The sequence below is a fragment of the Xiphophorus couchianus genome, chromosome 20, assembly GCF_001444195.1.
Source record: "Xiphophorus couchianus chromosome 20, X_couchianus-1.0, whole genome shotgun sequence".
Taxonomy (NCBI): Eukaryota; Metazoa; Chordata; class Actinopteri; order Cyprinodontiformes; family Poeciliidae; genus Xiphophorus; species Xiphophorus couchianus.
Genome location: NC_040247.1, coordinates 3,547,132 through 3,567,085, shown reverse-complemented (window position 1 = coordinate 3,567,085; position 19,954 = coordinate 3,547,132). Strand labels below are relative to the sequence as shown.

The following is a 19,954-nucleotide window of genomic DNA, read 5'->3' as shown; positions in this document are numbered from 1 at the left end:
TAGCATCAGAGCCCTTTGTCTGAATCTGAGACGCAGTAGCAACTGTGAATTAATGATGAGAGGAAGTTTTGCCAGATAACCATCAGAGAAAAAGCTGCAGTCGCTCCATCCCGACCGTTTGACGCTTCGCTGAAACGGATCCAGTTTCCAGAAATAAATCCGGTCGTCTCAGCAGGGTTATTTTTACTGCTGTGTGTGTGTGTGTGTGTGTGTGTGTGTGTGTGTGTGTGTGTGTGTGTGGGTGTGTGTGTGTGTGTGTGTGTTGGAGTTTATTTCTGGAAACAGAAACACAAACATCAGCTTCCTCCATCAGAACTTTTGTTCTCACATATTAAATAAATGGGTTCTGGTTCTGGTTCTGCTCGTCCTACAGAACCATCACAAATCTTCATGAGTCTGTTGTAACGATAAAGTGATAAAATCTTTATCACCTTTTTTATTTGTGATTTCATGACTGATGGCTCAACAGAAACTTTCCCATTTCTAATTAGTTCTACAACTAACCATTATTCTAGTAATCGATTATTCTGATGATTAATCTGAAAATTAAATTGCACAATCTGCAGTTTTTTATATTTAACTGGTTAAAAAGCCCCAGAAAAATGCAAATAAACAAATAATTTAATTCCTTTTTTAAAGAAAAAGGAAACACTCTCTTTCCTAAAAGTCAGTAAAATCACTCCTTTAGTGAAAGTTGATTATTGATCGTAAAGGATAATAAAATCCTTCTAAAGGACCTTTTGCAGAGTCTATTCGATCAATCGATTACTAAACTAATTCATGATTATTTCAATAATCAATGTGAATAATTTTTTGCAATGCGCTTTTTTAGGACACCAGTCACATAAATGTCATTTGCATCACTAAGATGTTCACAATAACTTCACTTAATCATATTTTAACATTTATTTTTACTGATTCATCTTTTTAAACATCAGCTGGAATTTGACAACAAATCAAAATGTCATAAGAAATTTATCACGATGACCCCAACATCACAGACTGTCCAGGAACTTCAAACCTTCAGCCATGTTTCTGTTTGGACCCGGTTCTGTTCGGTTTTGACCCGGTTCTGTTCTGTTTGAATGAATCGTCTCTTGTTTTGCTGCATGCTCTCTGATCTCCATCTGTTTGCTTCTCTGCATGCCTGTCAGGAGATCTGTCGATTGCTAGTTTCCAGAGTAAGTTCTCTTGGCTTGTGTGTGTGTGTGTGTGTGTCGGGGTGTGTGTTGTGGTGCTGTGTGTGTGTGGGCGTGTATGTGTTGTGGTACTGTGTGTGTGTGCGCTGTCCATCGTGTTTAGTGCATGCGCTGCATTATCTGCAGCAGGGTTTCTCTTCAGCGGTTCAGACAGAGGATGAAGCAGCAGCCTGAACCCGGAGAGCCTCAGCATAAAGATGAGGAGGGTTCTGAAGGTTCTGGTCGGATCTGGAGTTAAGCCCGTCACATTTAAACAATTAATTGCGTCACAAATTTAAACGATCTCAATATTTATTTCCTTTCTGATAATTGCTATTTTTTTGCAGCGAATCATAATCTGTTTTTTTGGATCAGGCGTCTCAACTTGAGCCAAAAAGGAATAAAGAACCATTTAATGTTTTTAAATAGAAATGTAATAATTAATGGCAGTTTGAACATTTTTCCAGTGTTTTTGTTTGATTCTCATTAGATTGGAAACTTTCTACTTTTTTAGAGGAAAATTGTTTTTCAAAACAAAGATTTTGAGTTTGATGGCAATACCGACATTAAGTTTATATGAGTAAACTTTAGAGGAAATCTAAAATTATTTGTGTAGCATTTTCCACAAGTATCAACTTTCAATAGAAGAAAACGTATCCATCCACTTTACAGTAAAAAACTTTATTTTAAAGTCTGTAAACAGAAATAAAATGACGGATCTTTTGTTGACGTGTCAAAAGATCAAAATATTATGTAAGATTTGCGGCTCTAAAGTTTTATTTAGCTGGACTGAATTCATAATGACTGTTCCAGTTATAAAGGTTGCAGAAATAATGTTTTGGATTTTTAAAATATCTTCCAGTTTTAACTCTCTGCTAAATTAAAGTTTATTGATCTTTCAGATTAACTTTCATTATTATCACATTTTTATCTTTATATTACTTGAAAATGGTCTCAAAACAACAACATTATAATTTTTTGCGATAATTTCGTCCAGAAATTTTTTTTGTTGTGACGGCTGTAGTCTTACTAAGATCCAGACTGACCAGAACCAGAACCAGAACCTGCAGGTTTATTGCAGATGAGCTGCCTGCTGCTTTACGATGATGAGGAGGCAGTTCTTCCTCAGGAGCGATCGCAGCTCGTTCCAGGTCCAGTAGAACAGGGACCGCTCTGACTGCGTCTCCTGTCCCGGTTCTGGTCCAGAGCCGTGCCCGTCGTTGCTGCTGCAGAGACACATGGCGGAGCTGCTGAGCATGGACAAAGACATGGCCGCCTCCTTCCTCAACAGCGTCCTGAACCAGCTCAACTGGGCCTTCTCCGAGTTCATCGGCATGATCCAGGAGGTGAGACCGACCAGAACCAGAGCCGGGTCCACAACAGAGCACAGGGTTCAGCAGAAACTGCATGAGATTGGAGGTTCTGGTCTCTCTATGCTCACAGTTAGAGGGGAGGAGAAGTGGGTCCAGGAACCAGCCCTGAGGTTCTCCACCACCTGAGGCCATGCTGCTTGATTCTTCCTGGTTTCCTGTTTTTGGCTTTTTGTCTCATTTGAGTGTTTCAGAACATTAAAACAAGCTAAATATTTGTTTTAATGTAAACACAAGATTCAGCTTTTAAAGGGGCGGGTTTTTATCTTCCCATCATGTTTCAACGTTTTTCTCAGATCAGAAACAAACCTGCAGTGTTGCTTTGATTCTTTCATGTTTGAGGAATCCTTTAATGTCCATGGCAACCTTTCAGCTGCAAAACTCCTGGGTGGACCTAGCCCCGCCTTCGAGGTGCAGCTTCACCCCCACTCAGCTCCTTCAGACTAGCCAGCAGCAATTAGCAAACAGTTGGTGGATCTGCTGAGCTCCTGATAGGAGCTGCTGCTCAGAGCAACGCTGGTAAAAAGGTTAAAGGGTTAATAGAGGAGCCATGTTGGGACGACTTCCTGGAGGCGGAGCTTCAGAGAGAGCAGGAGTTTTTAAAGAGACAGAGACCCAATTTCAAGGCTTTAAATTACAAAATAATATTTTTTTAAGTCATATTTGATATACACAGCATTTGTTTAACAACTGAAGGTTACAGAGTTATTAATTGGTCTATAAAATGGCTACATGTGTTTGGAAAACACGATACTGGCCCTTTAAATGAGGTTTAGAGGCTCCAGGTTCAGTTTCCAGCTGCACAGCAACCTGAAAATACAACCAGAGCTACTACAGGGTGGTTTAGATCAGGGGTGTCCAAAATGAGGCTGGGGGGCCACTGAGGGCCCTGGAAATAATTTTGTTCGGCCCTGACCGTAAGTGGCAAATCGTAAATATTTATCCAACAAAATAGAAAACAACTGATGACCCAACAAATATGGAAGTTTTCTTTGTTTCGTTTTAACAATTCAGCAGTTCGAAGGTGTTTTAATTATTGTTGATGTAAAACAAAAACAACAAAATGTCAAAACTAATTATTGTATTTACAATTTATTGAAATATGAATCAGTTTAAATTTGTCTATTTTAGGCAAACATTTTGATTAGATCAAAGCAGATTCATGTGTTTGAATGGTCTAGTCAAAGTCTTCAGCTGAGAATTAGTGGCACAACTTGAAGTTCTCCTTCCAGACTGTTCCAGACGGCCCGGAGTTGGTTCTGGAGCAGTAGATGAATAATGTGCACCTGGAGTCTGAGGCGGGTTCTGTAGAGCCAGAACCACCGGCCCGGTTCTGAACACTCCTCCCAGTTTTCATTGATTCTGTTTGGTTCCGGTCCAGATCCAGCAGGCAGCGGAGCGCCCAGAGAGGAACTTTGTGGACACCCGTCAGCTGAAGGTGAGTTCACCATCCCGCTGGTTCTGGTTCTGGTTCTGGTTCTGGTTCTGGTTCTGACCCGTGCTGTGGATCTGGGCCCAGGTGTGCGCGACCTGCTTCGACCTTTCCGTCAGCCTGCTCAGGGTTCTGGAGATGACCGTGACTCTGGTTCCGGAGATCTTCCTAGATTGGACCCGGCCGTCGGCGGAGCTGCTGCTGAGGCGGCTCGCCCAGGTGAGACCCTACCCTACCCTACCCGACCTGACCCGGTCCGGTCCAATCGTTTCAGCTGTCCTGTTCTGTCTGCAGCTGCTGAACCAGGTTCTGAACCGAGTCACGGCCGAGAAGAACCTGTTCGATCGGGTCGTTAACCTTCGGCTGCCAGGTAAGCCCCGCCCCGTCCGACTGGACCAAACAGAACCAACCCGATCTGACTGGACCCAACCCGTCCCAGATTAACAATGGTTTCCATGGTAACACTGTGGCGGAGGTTCTGAGAAGGAACCAGACTTCCTGGTATAAACGGAGCAGAACTCCTCCTCCTCATCAGGGCTCTGTGGAAGGTCAGAGGTCAAAGGTCGCATCAGGGCTGACGGGTTCTGTGTGCTGCAGGTCTGGAGAGCGTGGACCACTACCCGATCCTGGTGGCCGTGACGGGAATCCTGGTCCGGATCCTGGTGGACGGAGACAAACAGGGGTAGGAGAGCTGGGAGAGCTGGGAGGGGGGCAGAGGGAGCCATGGGGTCACCGCCTTCTAACTGGTTTCTGGGTTTACCGTCAGACCCGCGGGAACTCCTACTGAAGAAAACTGAATCTCAAAAATGGCGGCGCCCATAAACATTTTTTACAATGAATTTTGCAATCATCATTTTAATCTGGTGGGATTATGAAAAGACGTTTTGGAGCGTTACTTCAGGTTTTAATCTTATTCTCTCAATCCAAACAAACCTGGAGTTGCTTCAATTCTTTTGTGCATTTTCCTTTAATCTCCATGGCAACCATACAGCTGCAGACACCAGGGTGGGCTTAGCCCCGCCTTCAAGGCGCAGCTCCTCCTTAGAGGTAAAAACGTTAAAGGGTTAATAGAGGAGCCATGTTGGGATGATTCCCTGGAGGCGGAGCTTCAGAAGGAGCAGGAGTTTTTAAAGAGACAGAGACCCAATTTCAAGGCATTAAATCAGGAAGTTATTTTTTTATACATCTGTAGCATTTTTATATCGACTGGTTACTGGATTCTGTTATAAAATGGCATCATGTGCCTGGAAAACATTGTGCTGCCCCTTGGAAGGCACTAAGATTCCAAGATTAGTGCACTAAAGATTATGAAATCTTTATTTTCCATAAGCACTAATTTAATTTGTTTAGTTTTGAGCTGCAGGCGCCTGGTGTGACATTGAGTCCAGACAGTTTCTGGAATAAACGTTTCCATCACATCTCACAGGAGAGGAGCGGCCATATTGAAACGTTGTGTTTTGGAAGCATTTTGGACGTCTTCTGGTCTTTTGGACGTGTTTTGTATTTCTCCATGCAGACAGGTGGGCAGCAGGCCTCTGCTGACGTCTGTCGGCTCTGACTCACTGTTGGTCCTGTCAGCCCGGTGTCTGCAGCTCCGCCTGCAGAGCCGCTTCACTCTGAGTGCCTCTCTAAATGTCAGACTGCTCCTTTAAAGAGCCCAAGTGTTTGGAGGCGGTCTGGTTCCCTGAAGGTCAGAGAGCATCGCCTCCTCTCTGGGTCATGAAGCTTCTGTCTGTCCAGCCTTTATTATTCTTTATTAATCGTGAACTCTGACCCTGACTGGGCGAATCTTTAGCAGGGCTAGCTTGATGCTCAGCGTTGTTTTGCTTCCACCTCCGGGTCAGAACCAGTAATAAGGTTTACTAATGTACTAAATATTATAAATATTTTTATTTTATTTAATTTTTTTACCCCTCCAGGGGGTCTTTTGTGGGCTCTAGTGTCCCTTATATGACAGTAGGCTGACAGGAAACGGGGAAGACATGCGGCAAATATCGTCGGGTCCGGGAGTCGAACCCGCGACGGCCGCGCCGAGGACTCAAGGCCTCCAAATATGGGTCGTGCTAACCGCTACGCCACCACGGCACGCCCTCTAAATATTATAAATATAATACTAACTCACCCATACACAGACTTTCTGAATGATCACATCTTTGGTTTTCCTTTAGCCAAGATTTAGTCACATGAAAAATGTTCTAAGTTTTTAAATTTTTGCACGCAGGAGCAATAAGTTTTATAAAATATGAAGAAGTTGACCAGACAAGTTTCTACATAGTTCTAACGATCCTCTAGTGACCGAATCTGTTTTACGTTTTTACAAATGAACTTAATGCATCAGGAGGTAACTTATCAATACACTTCAACATAAATAAATTACAACAACTTTCAAAATCCATTGGGTTATGTTTGTCCCGGATTGGACGGGGATGAGACCTTATTGGCTTTTTGTCCATTATTTTTATTGTTTGGTTGAACAATGAGGCAGTTAATGGGCTCATGCTGTCATTCAGTATGAAATAAACATGAAATATGAGAGAATATCATGGCATTCATCCACCGCAGAGCAGCCTGCACAGGAATATAAGGTCCTATTCATTTCAAACAACTAAGGTTTGGTTTTTATGTTTTTAGAATATTATTTTCAAATTTTAGGTGTGGGTCAAAAAATAACCAAAATTATTTGAATTTTGTTCCATGTTGATAATTTAATTCTGCAGATAAATTAGAAAATGTTCTTGTATGTGTTTTCTAATCAAAAAGCATGTTGACACTGTTTTACTTAAACTGATCACCAGCTGGTTATTGAAGTTTCGCTTCCATTCAGGCAAAACATCTGCAGATGAATCTGATTAATTGTGTTGCAGCCATTTCTGTTTTGTTTTTATAAATCATAAAATTTATCCATTTAGTTTTTCTCTGGGCAGTTAGAAAATACTTACATTACTTTAGAACCAAGATCTGTAATTAGTATTCATATTGGGAATTGTTTAGTTTATGTTGTTAACCTTTAAAAGTTTAAGGGCATGCCGGGCGGCGCAGTGGATGCCTTTTATTTGTTAAATGTGCAGAAAATTTTGTAAAATGATTTTTGAACTTGAAACATCAGATAAAGTAAATGTTTGTTTTCATCGAAGTTGTAAGAGATATTTAGTTATTGTTTTGTCCATATTTTTGCCAGAAATAAACAGAATTTTCTACGTATCTCTAACAGTCGAGTTGGAGCCAGAACACATGCAGCCTTTCCTGGAAAACTTTGGTTTTAGGAATTAAAAAGCTGCTCCAAATCGCCTCAGTTAAACTCGGTTCAACCAACGCATCGAGTTCAGGCTCGTTAAAGTTCCTGTCTGAGGAAACCCGGCAGGTTGCATCGGGTCGTTGACATGCAGCAAGAGGTCAGAGTTCAAACTACTGGGACTAGTCCACCTCTCACCAGAACCTCAGGTTAGAACCGGCAGGAAGGAAAGGAAGGCTTGGATTTAAATTTTATTTCTGACCTCAGTCCAGCTTCCTCTTCCTCAGGCTTCGTCCCAGGTGAGTTTGCTCCTCAGATTGTTGTCATCAGTCCAACTGCGCCTCATCGGGACCGGTAGCCCCCGTCCCCCGCTGTGAGACAGATCGATGGAGCTCATTATGATCCATCAGCTGTGGCAGAGAGAGGCAGCTCTCAGCTCTCAGCCTGCCTCAGATTAGATTCAGCTCCAGGATAATTAGCTTAGCAGCTTCACAGAATCAGAGGCCGCCGCGCGCAGCCTGCTGGCTTTTTCCATCTCAACGCCGTAGTTTTCCAGGATGTAGACCTGGCCCGCTGGGGAACGCCGATCTGCTGCTGAGGTCTGCAGATCGGCTGAATTCAGTCCTGAGTTTTACCTGCAGGTTTAGTCTGCAGTCCGACTCAGGACCCGGTTCTGCTGAAACAGAACCGGTTTCTTCTGATAGATCAGTGCATCCACTGATTTACCATGATTTACAATAACGGTAAAGGTAATTTCATTTATATAGCACATTTTCAGCAACAAGACAATACAAAGTGCTTTACAGGATTTAAAAGGAAATGCAAACCAAAAGAAAGAGCAAAAGAAGAAAAAGCTAATAATGTTGAGCCAAAGTAAATAAACTGAAGACTCCTATTCAGGGTTGGTAGATAAGTATTAGTAAGTATTCTCTGGTCCAATTCCTTTTCTGGGTTGGGAGAATAGGAATCTAAAAAGTAGTTGCTAAAGTAGTTTTTCTGGGTTATAAGTTCTACTCCTGTTCTGGGTTGTTAAATAAGTGTAAGTAAGTAAGTATCATCTGGACTTCTGGGTTGCTAGATCAGTATAAGTATTCTCAGGACTTTCTAAGTATGCTCTAAATTTGTAAAGTCTCTTTGTGTGAATAACGAAAATTCACACAAAATCAACAGATTCACCCTAATTGTGAGTTTATTGCAAATTTTCCACCCAAAGCTTTGGATTGAGTGATGCTGACTCCCACCTGCAGGTGGCGGCGTTTCCCTCTTCTCCTCTACTGCCTCAACTTCCTGTCTGCTCATCGTCTGCGATCGATGTTACGAGTAGCAAACATTGACCAGTTCTTTAAAGGATAAAATGTTTGTGTTCGTTTTTTCTTTATGTAGATTTTTTTAAGAGGACAAAATATTTCTGAATTAGCGCCGAAAAATCTGTTATTTTTATAGGAAAAGAAAACAGTTAAGAAAACGGCTGTGAAATCCTGGAGGGACTTCTACTCAGGTAAAAGTTCAGATTATCTGTGTTGTTAGTTTGGCTAATAGCCTGCTAGCTAACAGGCTGCCCCTCCCCCACCTGCTGCTGGACTGAGTAAAAATGTTGAGTTAATTCAGGATATGTTATCAATTAATAGCATTTTTTAAAAATTAAGCAATATTTTCAATTCAAAAACTGATAATCTTTTCCCAGTGAAATAATCTACCAGAAGAATTAGGACATTTTTCATCAATGTTAAGTCATTACTGATTTAAAACCAGCTCTGATATCCCACTGAAAAGCTTCTTATTGGTTCGTTTTCTTATTTTATGTTTACTAAGATGTTTTTGTTAGATCTAGACAAAATGTACTTGGTAAGACTTTGTGTTTTTGTACAGTGTGACATTACTATGACTTGAATAAGTTCCTTTAAAACCACATAGATAATATTGAAATTATGAAAAAACTTGTAAGTTTAAATTGGCAGGATTTAACTGCAAAAAACTTCTCAAAACAAATAATAAAAAAGAAAACAAGATGTTTTGTAAAAGGTGAAAAAAATCTACTAGGTTATAAAATACAGAATTATCAACTAAAATCAAGTTCCTATAACTTGATCTTTCTTAATTCAAGTGCATTAAGATATTTGCACTAGAAACTACAAAAATACTTGGTAAGATTTTGCATTTTTGCAGTGAAGCTTCAGACCTGTTGGTCATGCGGATCAGAGTTGTCATGACGACGCAGTCATGTGACCACAGACGATCAGAACCTGAAATAATCCGAGCCGCTCCTCTTTCCTTCATCATAACGTTTATTAGGAGACATCAGAAGCAGCTTTCACCTCGTTTCCCAGCATGCACTGCTCTAGCCTTCAGATTACCCACAATCCCCGATGTCTGCTCTGACTCTGTGACAGCTGCTGCTTTCATGCAAACTGTGATGAAGAGTGTGATGAAGACTCCTCTCAGGTTCTTCTTCTGTTTTCCTCATGCATGTTGACGAACGCCTCAGAGCTTCCTGTCTGGAGGAGGAGGATGAGGAGGATGAAGGGTTACTGATGGAGGGAGTCGGAGGGCTGAGAGGAGCAGGGAGGGAGGGAGGAGCAGGGAGGGAGAGAGGAGCTGGGAGGGAGAGAGGAGCAGGGAGGGAGGGAGGAGCAGGGAGGGAGAGAGGAGCTGGGAGGGAGAGAGGAGCAGGGAGGGAGGGAGGAGCAGGGAGGGAGAGAGGAGCTGGGAGGGAGAGAGGAGCAGGGAGGGAGAGAGGAGCTGGGAGGGAGGGAAGAGCTGGGAGGGAGAGAGGAGCAGGGAGGGAGGGAGGAGCAGGGAGGGAGAGAGGAGCAGGGAGGGAGAGAGGAGCAGGGAGGGAGGGAGGAGCAGGGAGGGAGAGAGGAGCTGGGAGGGAGAGAGGAGCAGGGAGGGAGGGAAGAGGAGCTGGGAGGGAGGGAAGAGCTGGGGTGAGACAGATAGATCTGAGGAAGAGGAGGAGGATGAAGAGGAGAAGAGGAACAGAGCGTTAGCTTTAGCAAAACTTTATTCAGTTCATCTCAGCTGGAGTTCAGTTCTGGTTCTGATGGTTCTGGTTCTGCAGTCCAACATCTGAAGGTCTGCACCTTCAGAACCGCTGAGTCAGATGGATCAGAACCAGAACCATGGACCGACCTGGAACCATCACCTGGTGGTGAGCTGGTTCTGTTGCGAGTCCTGGACCCATTGAACTGGTTCTGGTGGAGTTCTGGAAGCGTTGGAACCTGGTCCTGGTTCCGGTGGAGCGTTGTGTCTGTGTGTCTGATGAATGATTTAGAGCGGCTCTTCAGTCGAAGTAAATCCAGTTGGAGTCGCCATCAATGTTTGATGCGCTGCGTTTTAGTTGGTGAGAGCAGATCGGGGTTCTGATCCTCCTGACTCTCAGGATGGTTCCGGTTCTGGTTCTGGTCAGATGTTGGAGTGAAGCTCAGACGTCCCTGGCTGGATTTACGTCCCACCCAGAGACGCTCTTCCTGCTCTGTCTTCATTTGTTTTCGGCAGATTCAGACGATCCAAACGTCCTCCTTTGGACACTGACCTTTAACCTCTGGCTGCTTCCAGACGGGGAGGATGCTAGTTTCTGCCCCGACCAATCCACTCCACTGGGACAACGGGACGGCGTTGTGCTGGTTGCCATGACAACACAGAAGCTGTACCCAGCTCTTTCTGGGCCGGCGTAGCATGTGCTTCCTGTCCGCGGCTCGGTGGGATCGTGACCCGGTCCGGCTGTAGAACCCAGAGGTTCTGGTTCCGTTTGGTTCTGAGGAGCCATCGGTTAAAGCCGAGTCGCCACGGCAACGCCACCTCCATGTTCCCACGTCGCTCCCAGCCGAAACGTCTTGTCAATATTTCATCACCACTCGCTTCACCTCCATCTTACTTAGAGCTTCCTGCTGTCCGCGTCTCAGCTGGGATAAACATGGCAGGAGGAAGATGAAGGCCCACTCAGGGGTCAGAGGTCAGGCTGTGACCTGAGAGCCGCTGAGGTGTTTCCTCATCATGAAGCCTCTGATGGCTTCGGTGGGAGTTTGGATCCTGCAGGCGTGAGGTCATCTACAAAATGAGGCGCGGGGGCCATTTACAGCCCCTGGAGTGATTTTGGATGGCCCGTCAACAACAACCGATGACTAAGTGTAATCAGTTTTGACCAAACTACAACTTTAAAACAATAATCTACTGGTCCTAATGACAAAAACGTCATGCAGTACCAGACCTTCAGGCTGAGGTTGGAAGCGTCGTGCTGCATTAAGAGACTCAAGGCGATTTAGGCTACTGCTACCTAGCTGCTAACTTATCACTGTTAGCTAGCTAGATAAAGCTAGTTTGCTTGATGAAGTTTGTATTTTATATGTCTTAAAATAAAAAGTCTTAAATTTGAGTCAGTCAAACCTGCAAGTATGTAGAATGACAATGGGAAGTTTATCGTAAATAATTCATCTGATTTACTTTGTTTTTAAGTTCTTGTAGATTTAATGCCATTATTTAAACATGTAGTCAGTTAATTATTCATTTGCATCACCATCTAATGGCTCTCTGAGTTACTGAGGATTTAAAGCTGCAGAACCAGCAGCAGAGCAGAAGAGGAAACCTGTGAATCTTGTGTGGGAGCAGGAAGAGACCTGCTGCAGGCAGAACATGCAGAATGTGGCTGCGTGCACACACACACACACACACACACACACACACAGAAACCAGGCAGGTTGGGTTTGGAGGTTTATTAGGCGATACAGACGAGGTGCAAAGGATGCAGTGAGAACATACAGTAGAAACAGAAACCAGGCAGAGTGGAGGAGGGAACCAGAACCTCTGGTTGGTTCTGGTTAATCGGACCCTACATGTCGGTCTGGTGAACAGAACCAGGAAGCTACAGAACTCTAGAAAACAGTTTGGTACTGGAAGGCGGTGCTGCAGTTAAAGGGACAGGCCGTGCTTAAAGGGACGCAGCGGTTCATGCTCTGTCTTTGGTCTGGACTCGGCCGGTTCTGACCCGTCACAGTGCGCCGGTTCTGGGCTCAGGGATCGGACCTGAGCTAACAGGATTCAGGGTCAGAATTGCACTTGTTGTTGGTGAGGGGAGGGCGTGTTGGGGAGGAAGTGGTGAGGGGCTGTGCCATCGCGCTGAGAGTCTTGTCGCTATGGCAACATGATGGGCGTGTCGGGGGAGACGGACATGTAAGAGTCCGTCTCCCTGGCGCGCTGCTGAGGCTCCGCCCCCAGCTGGCCGTTCTGCTGCTCTCTGATTGGCTCCAGAAACACAACATGCTTGTTGCTACTGACCTTGCGGCCGGGGCCCTCGGTGGACGCCGGCGGCGTCGGCGTGAGGATGGAGGACTGGGCGCTGCCCGCTCCGCCCTCCTTGCACTGGCTCTGGGCGGTGGCCGCCAGGGGGCGGGGCCTGGGCCAGGGTGGGCAGCGGCAGGGCGTCAGGTACAGGTAGACCAGGACCAGCAGCAGGCTGACCACGCAGCCCAGCAGGGTGGTGAAGCCCGTGTTGAAGGGCTCAGCGGCATCAGAGGCCGGCCACGGCAGCACCGTCACGTTGACCTCCCGGGAATCGTTCAGCCGCCTCGCCTGGGCCACGCACACGTAGATCCCAGAGTCCTGCTCTTGGGGCGCCGCCATCGCCAAGCTGCCGTTAGCGAACATCCTGATGGAGCCGTTGTTCCCAGGCGGAGCCACGTACTCCAGCTGCGGCGTGAGCCAGAAAAAGGCGGCGCCGCGGCCGGACAAAGATGTGACGCAGTGCAGCAGCAGCGGCGCCCCCGCCCTCACCGACACACTGGCTTCCTGCTGCGGCGCCGCCGTCACGTTGCAGCGCTCGAAGTATCTCCGGTGCAGGAAAAAGCGGATGCCGCTGCGCTGGACTCCAGCAACCAGGCAGACGTGCTCCTGCCGGAAGAACCGGACCGATGCAAAGCCTTTCTGCTCCCACAGCCGGAACAGGGAGAACATGGCGCAGTCACACACCAGCGAGTTGTTGTGCAGATAGAGCCCCCCCTGCAGGGCCAGCGGCAGACCGGAGATGTCCATCAGCGGCAGCTTGGGCAGCCGGTTGGAGGACAGGTCCAGCAGGGTCAGCTGCTGGTGGCCGCCTGTCTGGATGCTGAAGAAGGGGAAGTCGGTGAGGCGGTTGTGGCTGAGGTAGGCCTTCCGGAGGCCGGTCAGTCCGGACAGGGCGGTGCTCTCCACGTGCTTGATCCGGTTGTTGAACAGCAGCAGCTCCTCCAGCGCCGCCAGCTCCTGGAAGTCGCTCTGCTTCAGGACCAGCAGCTGATTGGACGACAGGTCCAGGTGTTTCAGGCGTCCGGAGGAGTTCCTGAAGGCGCCTGGCTGGATGGCGCTCAGCTGGTTGTGGGCCAACCGCAGCACCTCCAGCTGTAGCAGTCCCTGGAAGCCGCCCGGCTCCAGCTGCTGGATCCGGTTGTGGCTCAGGTCCATGGTGGCGGTAGAGGCTGGCAGCGCTGCGGGGACCCGGTCCAGATCCAGCGCCGGGCAGCTCAGGATGTCCGCTGTGCAGAGGCAACGGGGCGGGCAGGCGGCGCCCCGAACCGCACTCAGCTGCACACACACCATCAGAACCACCACTGGCCACTGCACCCCCTGCAGGACGGCGGCCAGCATGATGCCTCCAGCAAACTGAACTTCAGCAGAGTCAGAGCCGGTCACATCCTCCCGCTCTGGGCTTCATCTCATCTCCAGTCGACGTTCTGAGAAGTTCAGACCTCTGGCTGCTTCCCGTCTCTCATTCTCACCAGGAAACTCTCGACCTGACGAAGCTGCACCGATCTCTCTGGTCGAGCTCAGAACCCAAACATTGGCTCAGTCCAGCCTGAAGAATCTGGAGGTTCTGGTTCCAGACTCGCTCAGCTGGAAACGCGGATCCAGGAAGTTGACCTTCTGGTTTCCCAGTTTGGAAGCTCCCAGTCGATGCGCTGCCGTCCCGTCCTGCCGGCGCCGGCGCTCTGAGTTACAGCAGCATCCTGTCCGCCCGGCTGATTTAATGTGTGTCGGTGCTACTGATGCTCAGAGACCTTAAAGTTCCTGCAGGAGTGGTTCTGTTCTGGTCCGGCTCTCGGTGTGTTTGCCGTCGCTGCCTCCGTCTGTTTGCTGCTCATTTGTGAGCGCCGTCTGCCTCTTGTGGTGCTTTTCCAGCTCCTCCTCTCCTCCGCTGCTCCAGCCCTCCGGACCCCCTCCGCCTCTCTGCGTTCCCTGCTCTGCTCGCTGTCTGTTTGCCTCCTGCTCTCACTTTGTTTTCACCCTCTCTGATGGCTTATGCTGCCACAGAAGGAGCCGTGTGAGGCGCATTTCACAGCAAATCTGATTGGCTGCAGAGACGTGCAAATGAGAGCTGCAGCTTGGGAAGCAGAGGAAACATTTGGGAGACGATGTTTGCATCCCATTTGTTAATGTCCCACCATCACTGCTTAACATCCGTTCTGTAAAATCATTTTATCTCCATCATTCTAAAACAATTCAAACAAAAATAAAATCTATTTAAATGCATGAAGACCTTTGCTAATCTAACATCAGCAGGCTGACAGCTGTTAGCTTAAATATAGAGACACTAGCATGAGGAGAGTTAGTCTGACTGCATTGATTGATTAGTGGAACATGTTGGACCAGTTCAGATAAAAACCCGACCATATGGTTGGTGAATTCGGTTTCCAGCTCTAGTTGGTCTGAGAGTCTCAGGGTTCCACAGAAACCACTACACTCAGCATTCATTCAAATCATTAGAGGAACTAAAGAGCAGCTGCTCAACCCGATGGAACAACCAGCTCATCGTCTCCAGAACCACCGCTCCATTTACATTACAGATCAGAGGAGACGGCTTCATGTCCACGACCTTAACAGCCCCAATGACCTCAGCAGCCCTATTAGTGACCCCAGCAGCCCCATTAGTGACCCCAGCAGCCCTATTAGTGACCCCAACGGCCCTATTAGTGACCCCAGCAGCCCTGTTAGTGACCCCAGCAGCCCTATTAGTGACCCCAACGGCCCTATTAGTGACCCCAGCAGACCTATTAGTGACCCCAGCGGCCCTATTAGTGACCCCAACGGCCCTATTAGTGACCCCAACGGCCCTATTAGTGACCCCAACGGCCCTATTAGTGACCCCACACCCCTATTAGTGACCCCAACGGCCCTATTAGTGACCCCAACGGCCCTATTAGTGACCCCACACCCCAATTAGTGACCCCAACGGCCCTATTAGTGACCCCAACGGCCCTATTAGTGACCCCAGCAGCCCTGTTAGTGACCCCACACCCCTATTAGTGACCCCAACGGCCCTATTAGTGACCCCAGCAGCCCTATTAGTGACCCCAGCAGCCCTATTAGTGACCCCAACGGCCCTATTAGTGACCCCAGCAGCCCTATTAGTCAAATTGTCAAATGCCATTCATCAATACACATCAAATATTGCTGATTAATGTTGAACAATGTTTCAATTATTATGAATCAAAGGCAGTTATTAGTGGTCTTAAGAACCGTATTATTGTGATGGTTCTGACTGACGTACTTCCAACCATGTTCAGATTTGTTTTGTTTTGGATAAACATCTCAGAGGAACAAGAGAAGAAGTCCAGTTGCCTTCCACTGGAGCTCCCGGGTATGAACTGGGCTGATTTTCCTCTCATCCAGTTTCTGTCGCTTCCAGGTTTTTCTGACTGATCTCTGCCCAGGTTTTCATAAAGAGCTGGTTCTGATTCTAGTGTTTGTTGGATCCTCTCCAGAATTAGTTGTCCAGGTGAAACATGTCCTGATGTTTACCAGTCAGCAGCAGCTTGTCTTTCTGCTTTTTATTCATTCAACTGAAATCTGAATCTTCTGTAAACAATTCCTGTGATGCACCTGCTGCTCTGAGCCAGTCTGCAGCTCGTTATCCTCCTGCCTGGTTCTGAATCGGTTCTGAATCGGTTCTTCTCCGTGTGTTCAGAACTATCCCCAGCCTTTAGCCGAACTTCATGCTGAGCTGTTTGTAACTGGGTTTGGTTCTCCAAGCTGGGAACCAGGCTGTGGTGCTCAGACCTTCTGGTTTATGTAGCGCTGATGGAGATGAGCTACAGTCAGTCACATGACCTGACGGTGACTCCTGGACCTGCAGGGCTGTTTACAGCGCCGGCGTCTCTCACGCCGGACGGCGCCACCTGTAGGACAGTAGGTGTCGCTCATAGAGCTGCTGCTCAGTCTGTGATGACTCCTGAAGTCCAGTAGAAAATCTGAAACTAAAGGTGCAGAAAATTTTATTTCTCTTAAATCTGATGGTTTTATAAGAAAAGGCTTTTAATTTGATGGTGACTGAGGAGCTTCTGTAGCTCCAGATGAGAGACAGTAAGAGCTGCACAGCATCATCATAGTTATCTTTATCATCTTCATCATCATCATTATCAGCTCCTGTTTTCCACTGATGCTCCTCTTTGACTTTCAGCTTTTATTGTGAAGGAGCTGAACTGAAGGTTTCCAGAGAAGCTCAGAGCTGCGGAGGCCCCCAGAGTCCCATAGTGGAGATTAATATTAATGCAAAGTGCAGCGTCTTATTAACAAAGTGCGGCTGAATAATCAGGCTTAATGAGAGCAAAGCTGCAAACGGAGCTGAGCGCAGTGGGACTCTGAGGCTGAGGAGCGTTCAGATGAAGAGGAATCGTCTTCCTCAGATCTCTCCACCTGCTGATGAACACAAGACCCTCCGATCAGAACCGGGCCTGTCACCATAACGGACTTTACTGGACGATAAACTCACCCAGAAATTATTGCAATAAACTATAATATTGTCATTTTGAGACTATTTGCAACTAATATCATAATAACGACATATTTATGTGAGTTTATCCTCTCAAAGATAAAAACATTTTAATTTCTTAAGAATTTTTAACACTGGATCTGGAAAATCTTTTAAATATTGGAAATAAGTAAAAAACAATCTAATCCAATTAAGATGGATTAGAAACAATGTAATCAAACTAGGACTTTTGAAAAAAATAAATAAATCAATTTGGCGGCCATGTTGGATTGTCGGTTAGAGCACATAGTAGATAGTTAGTTCTTAGTTTGGTCTTATTTCAAATGTACTAACTTATTTAAACTAGAATCTAGACTAGAAATACTCAGTAAGATTTTGAGTTTTTGCAGTGCAGACATGAGGTCCATGTATAAGAATCCCTCTGACTCGCGTTGTGTGTTTTCTGGACAACTGGTTAGAAAACTCAGACCTGTCCAGGTCCAGTGTGGAGATTTCTGTTGGTGTCAAACGTTTCTGTGCTCCTCTCTGCAGAACGTCCAGAGCTTCCTCCGTCCTCCTCTCCGACCCCTGCTTCCAGCTCCACTCCATCCAGCACCTCCTGGGGGAACCGGCAGAGTCCACAGGGCCGTCCGCCGGGCCCACAGTCGCCGGCCGGCCCGCGGCCGGGCCTCCGGGTCCCTCTGTGGCGCCGCCTGCTCCTCCGGCTGCTGGGAGCGCCTCAGAGAGGAAACACTTCTCCCTGCATGCATGTAAGTTCACCGATGCTCTGCTGGAAATGGGTCAGTTCTGAATCAATCCATGGTTCCACCAGAACTTCCTCTTCCTTCAGCTTCTGTCCTCTCAGGTTGACCTTTAGCCGTTTAGTCCACTTTAATCCAGCTTGTTTTAGGGCTGAAATTATTAGTCAGATATTGAAATAATCATCAATAAGTTTAGTAATTGATTAATCTGGAGTATGCAGGACTGATAAAAAAGCCATATGCTGAAAAATCAACATGTTCATAGCAATAATTAAGCCAAAGCTGTACAAATACATAATAAACACTTTGCATGTAGATAAAGACCTCATTGACTGTAAATCTGTTCTGCTGTCAGTTTTAGTTTCACCCAGTTAAGATTCACTAAAGGAATCTTGGCAAAAACAGTTTGATTTTATTTTAAAGAGGAATTTAATTATTTCATTTGTATCTTTTAATGTATTTCTAACATTGTATAAAAAGGTTTAAGTGGTTAAATGAAAAATCTTTAGAATTTATCTGATTGATCGTTGGACTAATCAATACAATAATCAGTAACTGAAATAATCGTTAGTTGCAGCGGTTCGGTTGAGAGGTGTGATCGCTAATCGACCTCTGACCTCTGGTCCTCCAAACCTCGGTCTGGGTTCAGTTGAAGTGAACTCTGGTCGGTCTGAATGTGAACGCCAAGCGGACCAGAGACCGCTCCAAAAGCAGGAAGTGGTCTACGTGCTAGCCTAGCGCTAGCAGCAGAAATGTCTCCTGGTCTTTAGCCAAAGACTAAAGAGAAATCCTCCAACCGCTAAAATCTGACGCCTCCATCTTGTTTCCATCTGCTGAAGAAGGAAGTTGCTCTCAGTGTCTTCAGAGGTTTTCCTGCAAACTTTCCATTTTGAACGTTTTTGTTCTTTGGGTCTCATCTGCTTCTGAAAGCAGAAAAACCACCCAGATGGTTTTTTGGTGTCTAGAAACCGAGTCGTTTCAAAAACCTCTGGAATGTAACGTCACAAATCACCAGGATCTGTGCCGTTACCTAGCAACCCCAGCAGAGCTCCGCCGTTACCTAGCAACAGCTGATAATGAAACAAATGTTGCAATTTTGGTCTCCAATCCAACCGAGTTTACTGGACCACCAGGTGGGAAAGCAGACACCTGATAGTTGATGATTATCTCAGTAATCAATTAATCATGATTAATAGATTATCTTGATAGACTGATAGATAGATTGTACCAATACATGAATTGATAATGAGGTGAAATCTGAGAGTGGGCGTGTCTTTCTGGACCTGGACAGAACCGCTCTCAGTGGTTCTGTGGTGTTTACTGTTGCCAGATGAGGGGGGGTTCTGGTTGCCACAGCATCCTGCTCTGTTGCCATGGGAACACCAGCAGTTTCCATGACCACTCTCCGGAGCATCATGTGGAAGTCAGACGGTCCGGCTGTCAGACGGCGCCGGGCCACATGGACCAAACGGTAGAGAACATCTTGGTTCTGTTCAGGATCGTTAGAGCCTGCAGAACCAGCTCCCTGGGTTCTGCCTGCGTCCCGTCAGGGAGAGGGAATCTGTTCCCTCAGAACATCAGCCTGGCAGCCGACCAGCTCTGCACCATCACAGCTCAGATGAGGCGCTGTCAGCTCACCGCAGAAACACGAGCCTCTGATGGAGGAAATGGAGACACGGATCGAACACCATCAACTGGGAGGAGGGGGAGGAGGAGAGGAGGAGGAAGAGAGGAAGAGGAGGAGGAGAGGAGGAGGAGGAAAGTGAGGAAGAAGAAGAAGAAGAGGAGGAAAAGGAGGAAGAAGAAGAAGAAGAGGAGGAGGAAGGCTCCTTACACTCGCCCATGTAGAGGGGAACTTCTCTCCTTACTGCTGGGATTAAACCAAAGTTCTGACCCGGTCCGGTTCTCCAGGAGTAGCTGACCTGTTATTCTCCCATTAATAGACTAGGGTCCGTTTACGGCACAGGTGTCAAACTCCAGTCCTCCAGTCGCTGTCCTGCAGTTTTTAGATGAGCCACAGCTACAAAACACTGGAATGAAACGGCTCCATTACCTCCTCCTGGTGTAGATCAGTTCTCCAGAGCCTTAATGACCTAATTATTCTATTCAGGTGCAGAAGCTCATCTAAAAGTTGCAGGACAGCGACTGGAGGACTGGAGTTTGACACCCCTGATTTACGGTCTATACAAAACATGCTCATCACGTTTTTCATAGATGATCAGATTTGATTCTGCTCAGCTGTTTGGGCCTCTGTCACTTTAAA

The 19,954-nt window shown here is 46.6% G+C and overlaps 2 protein-coding genes across 10 annotated transcripts in view; one reads left to right on the top strand and one right to left on the bottom strand.

The window, feature by feature from the left end:
* The window catches only part of rnf123 (ring finger protein 123), a 46,612-nt gene that overhangs the window by 22,277 nt on the left and 4,381 nt on the right, over window positions 1-19,954 (top strand). For 8 of the 9 annotated variants that reach the window (XM_028002143.1, XM_028002142.1, XM_028002144.1 and 5 more), the window contains 6 exons: window positions 2,385-2,524; window positions 3,930-3,986; window positions 4,068-4,199; window positions 4,275-4,350; window positions 4,578-4,662; window positions 17,483-17,700. In XM_028002143.1, coding sequence (XP_027857944.1) covers window positions 2,385-2,524; window positions 3,930-3,986; window positions 4,068-4,199; window positions 4,275-4,350; window positions 4,578-4,662; window positions 17,483-17,700 — 708 coding nt within the window. Of the gene's footprint in view, window positions 1-1,154; window positions 2,030-2,384; window positions 2,525-3,929; window positions 3,987-4,067; window positions 4,200-4,274; window positions 4,351-4,577; window positions 4,663-17,482; window positions 17,701-19,954 lie in introns of those variants that run through there. The other variant, XM_028002150.1, reaches the window with a different exon arrangement.
* On the bottom strand, window positions 11,910-17,476 carry amigo3 (adhesion molecule with Ig-like domain 3). The gene has a single exon (XM_028002155.1). The coding sequence runs from the start codon at window positions 13,828-13,830 to the stop codon at window positions 12,343-12,345; it is 1,488 nt and encodes a 495-aa protein (XP_027857956.1). The 5' UTR covers window positions 13,831-17,476; the 3' UTR covers window positions 11,910-12,342.

What these genes read in the sequence shown, in the direction of transcription:
- amigo3 (XM_028002155.1), bottom strand. Translation starts at nt 13,830, where the DNA reads ATGCTGGCCGCCGTCCTGCAGGGGGTGCAGTGGCCAGTGGTGGTTCTG.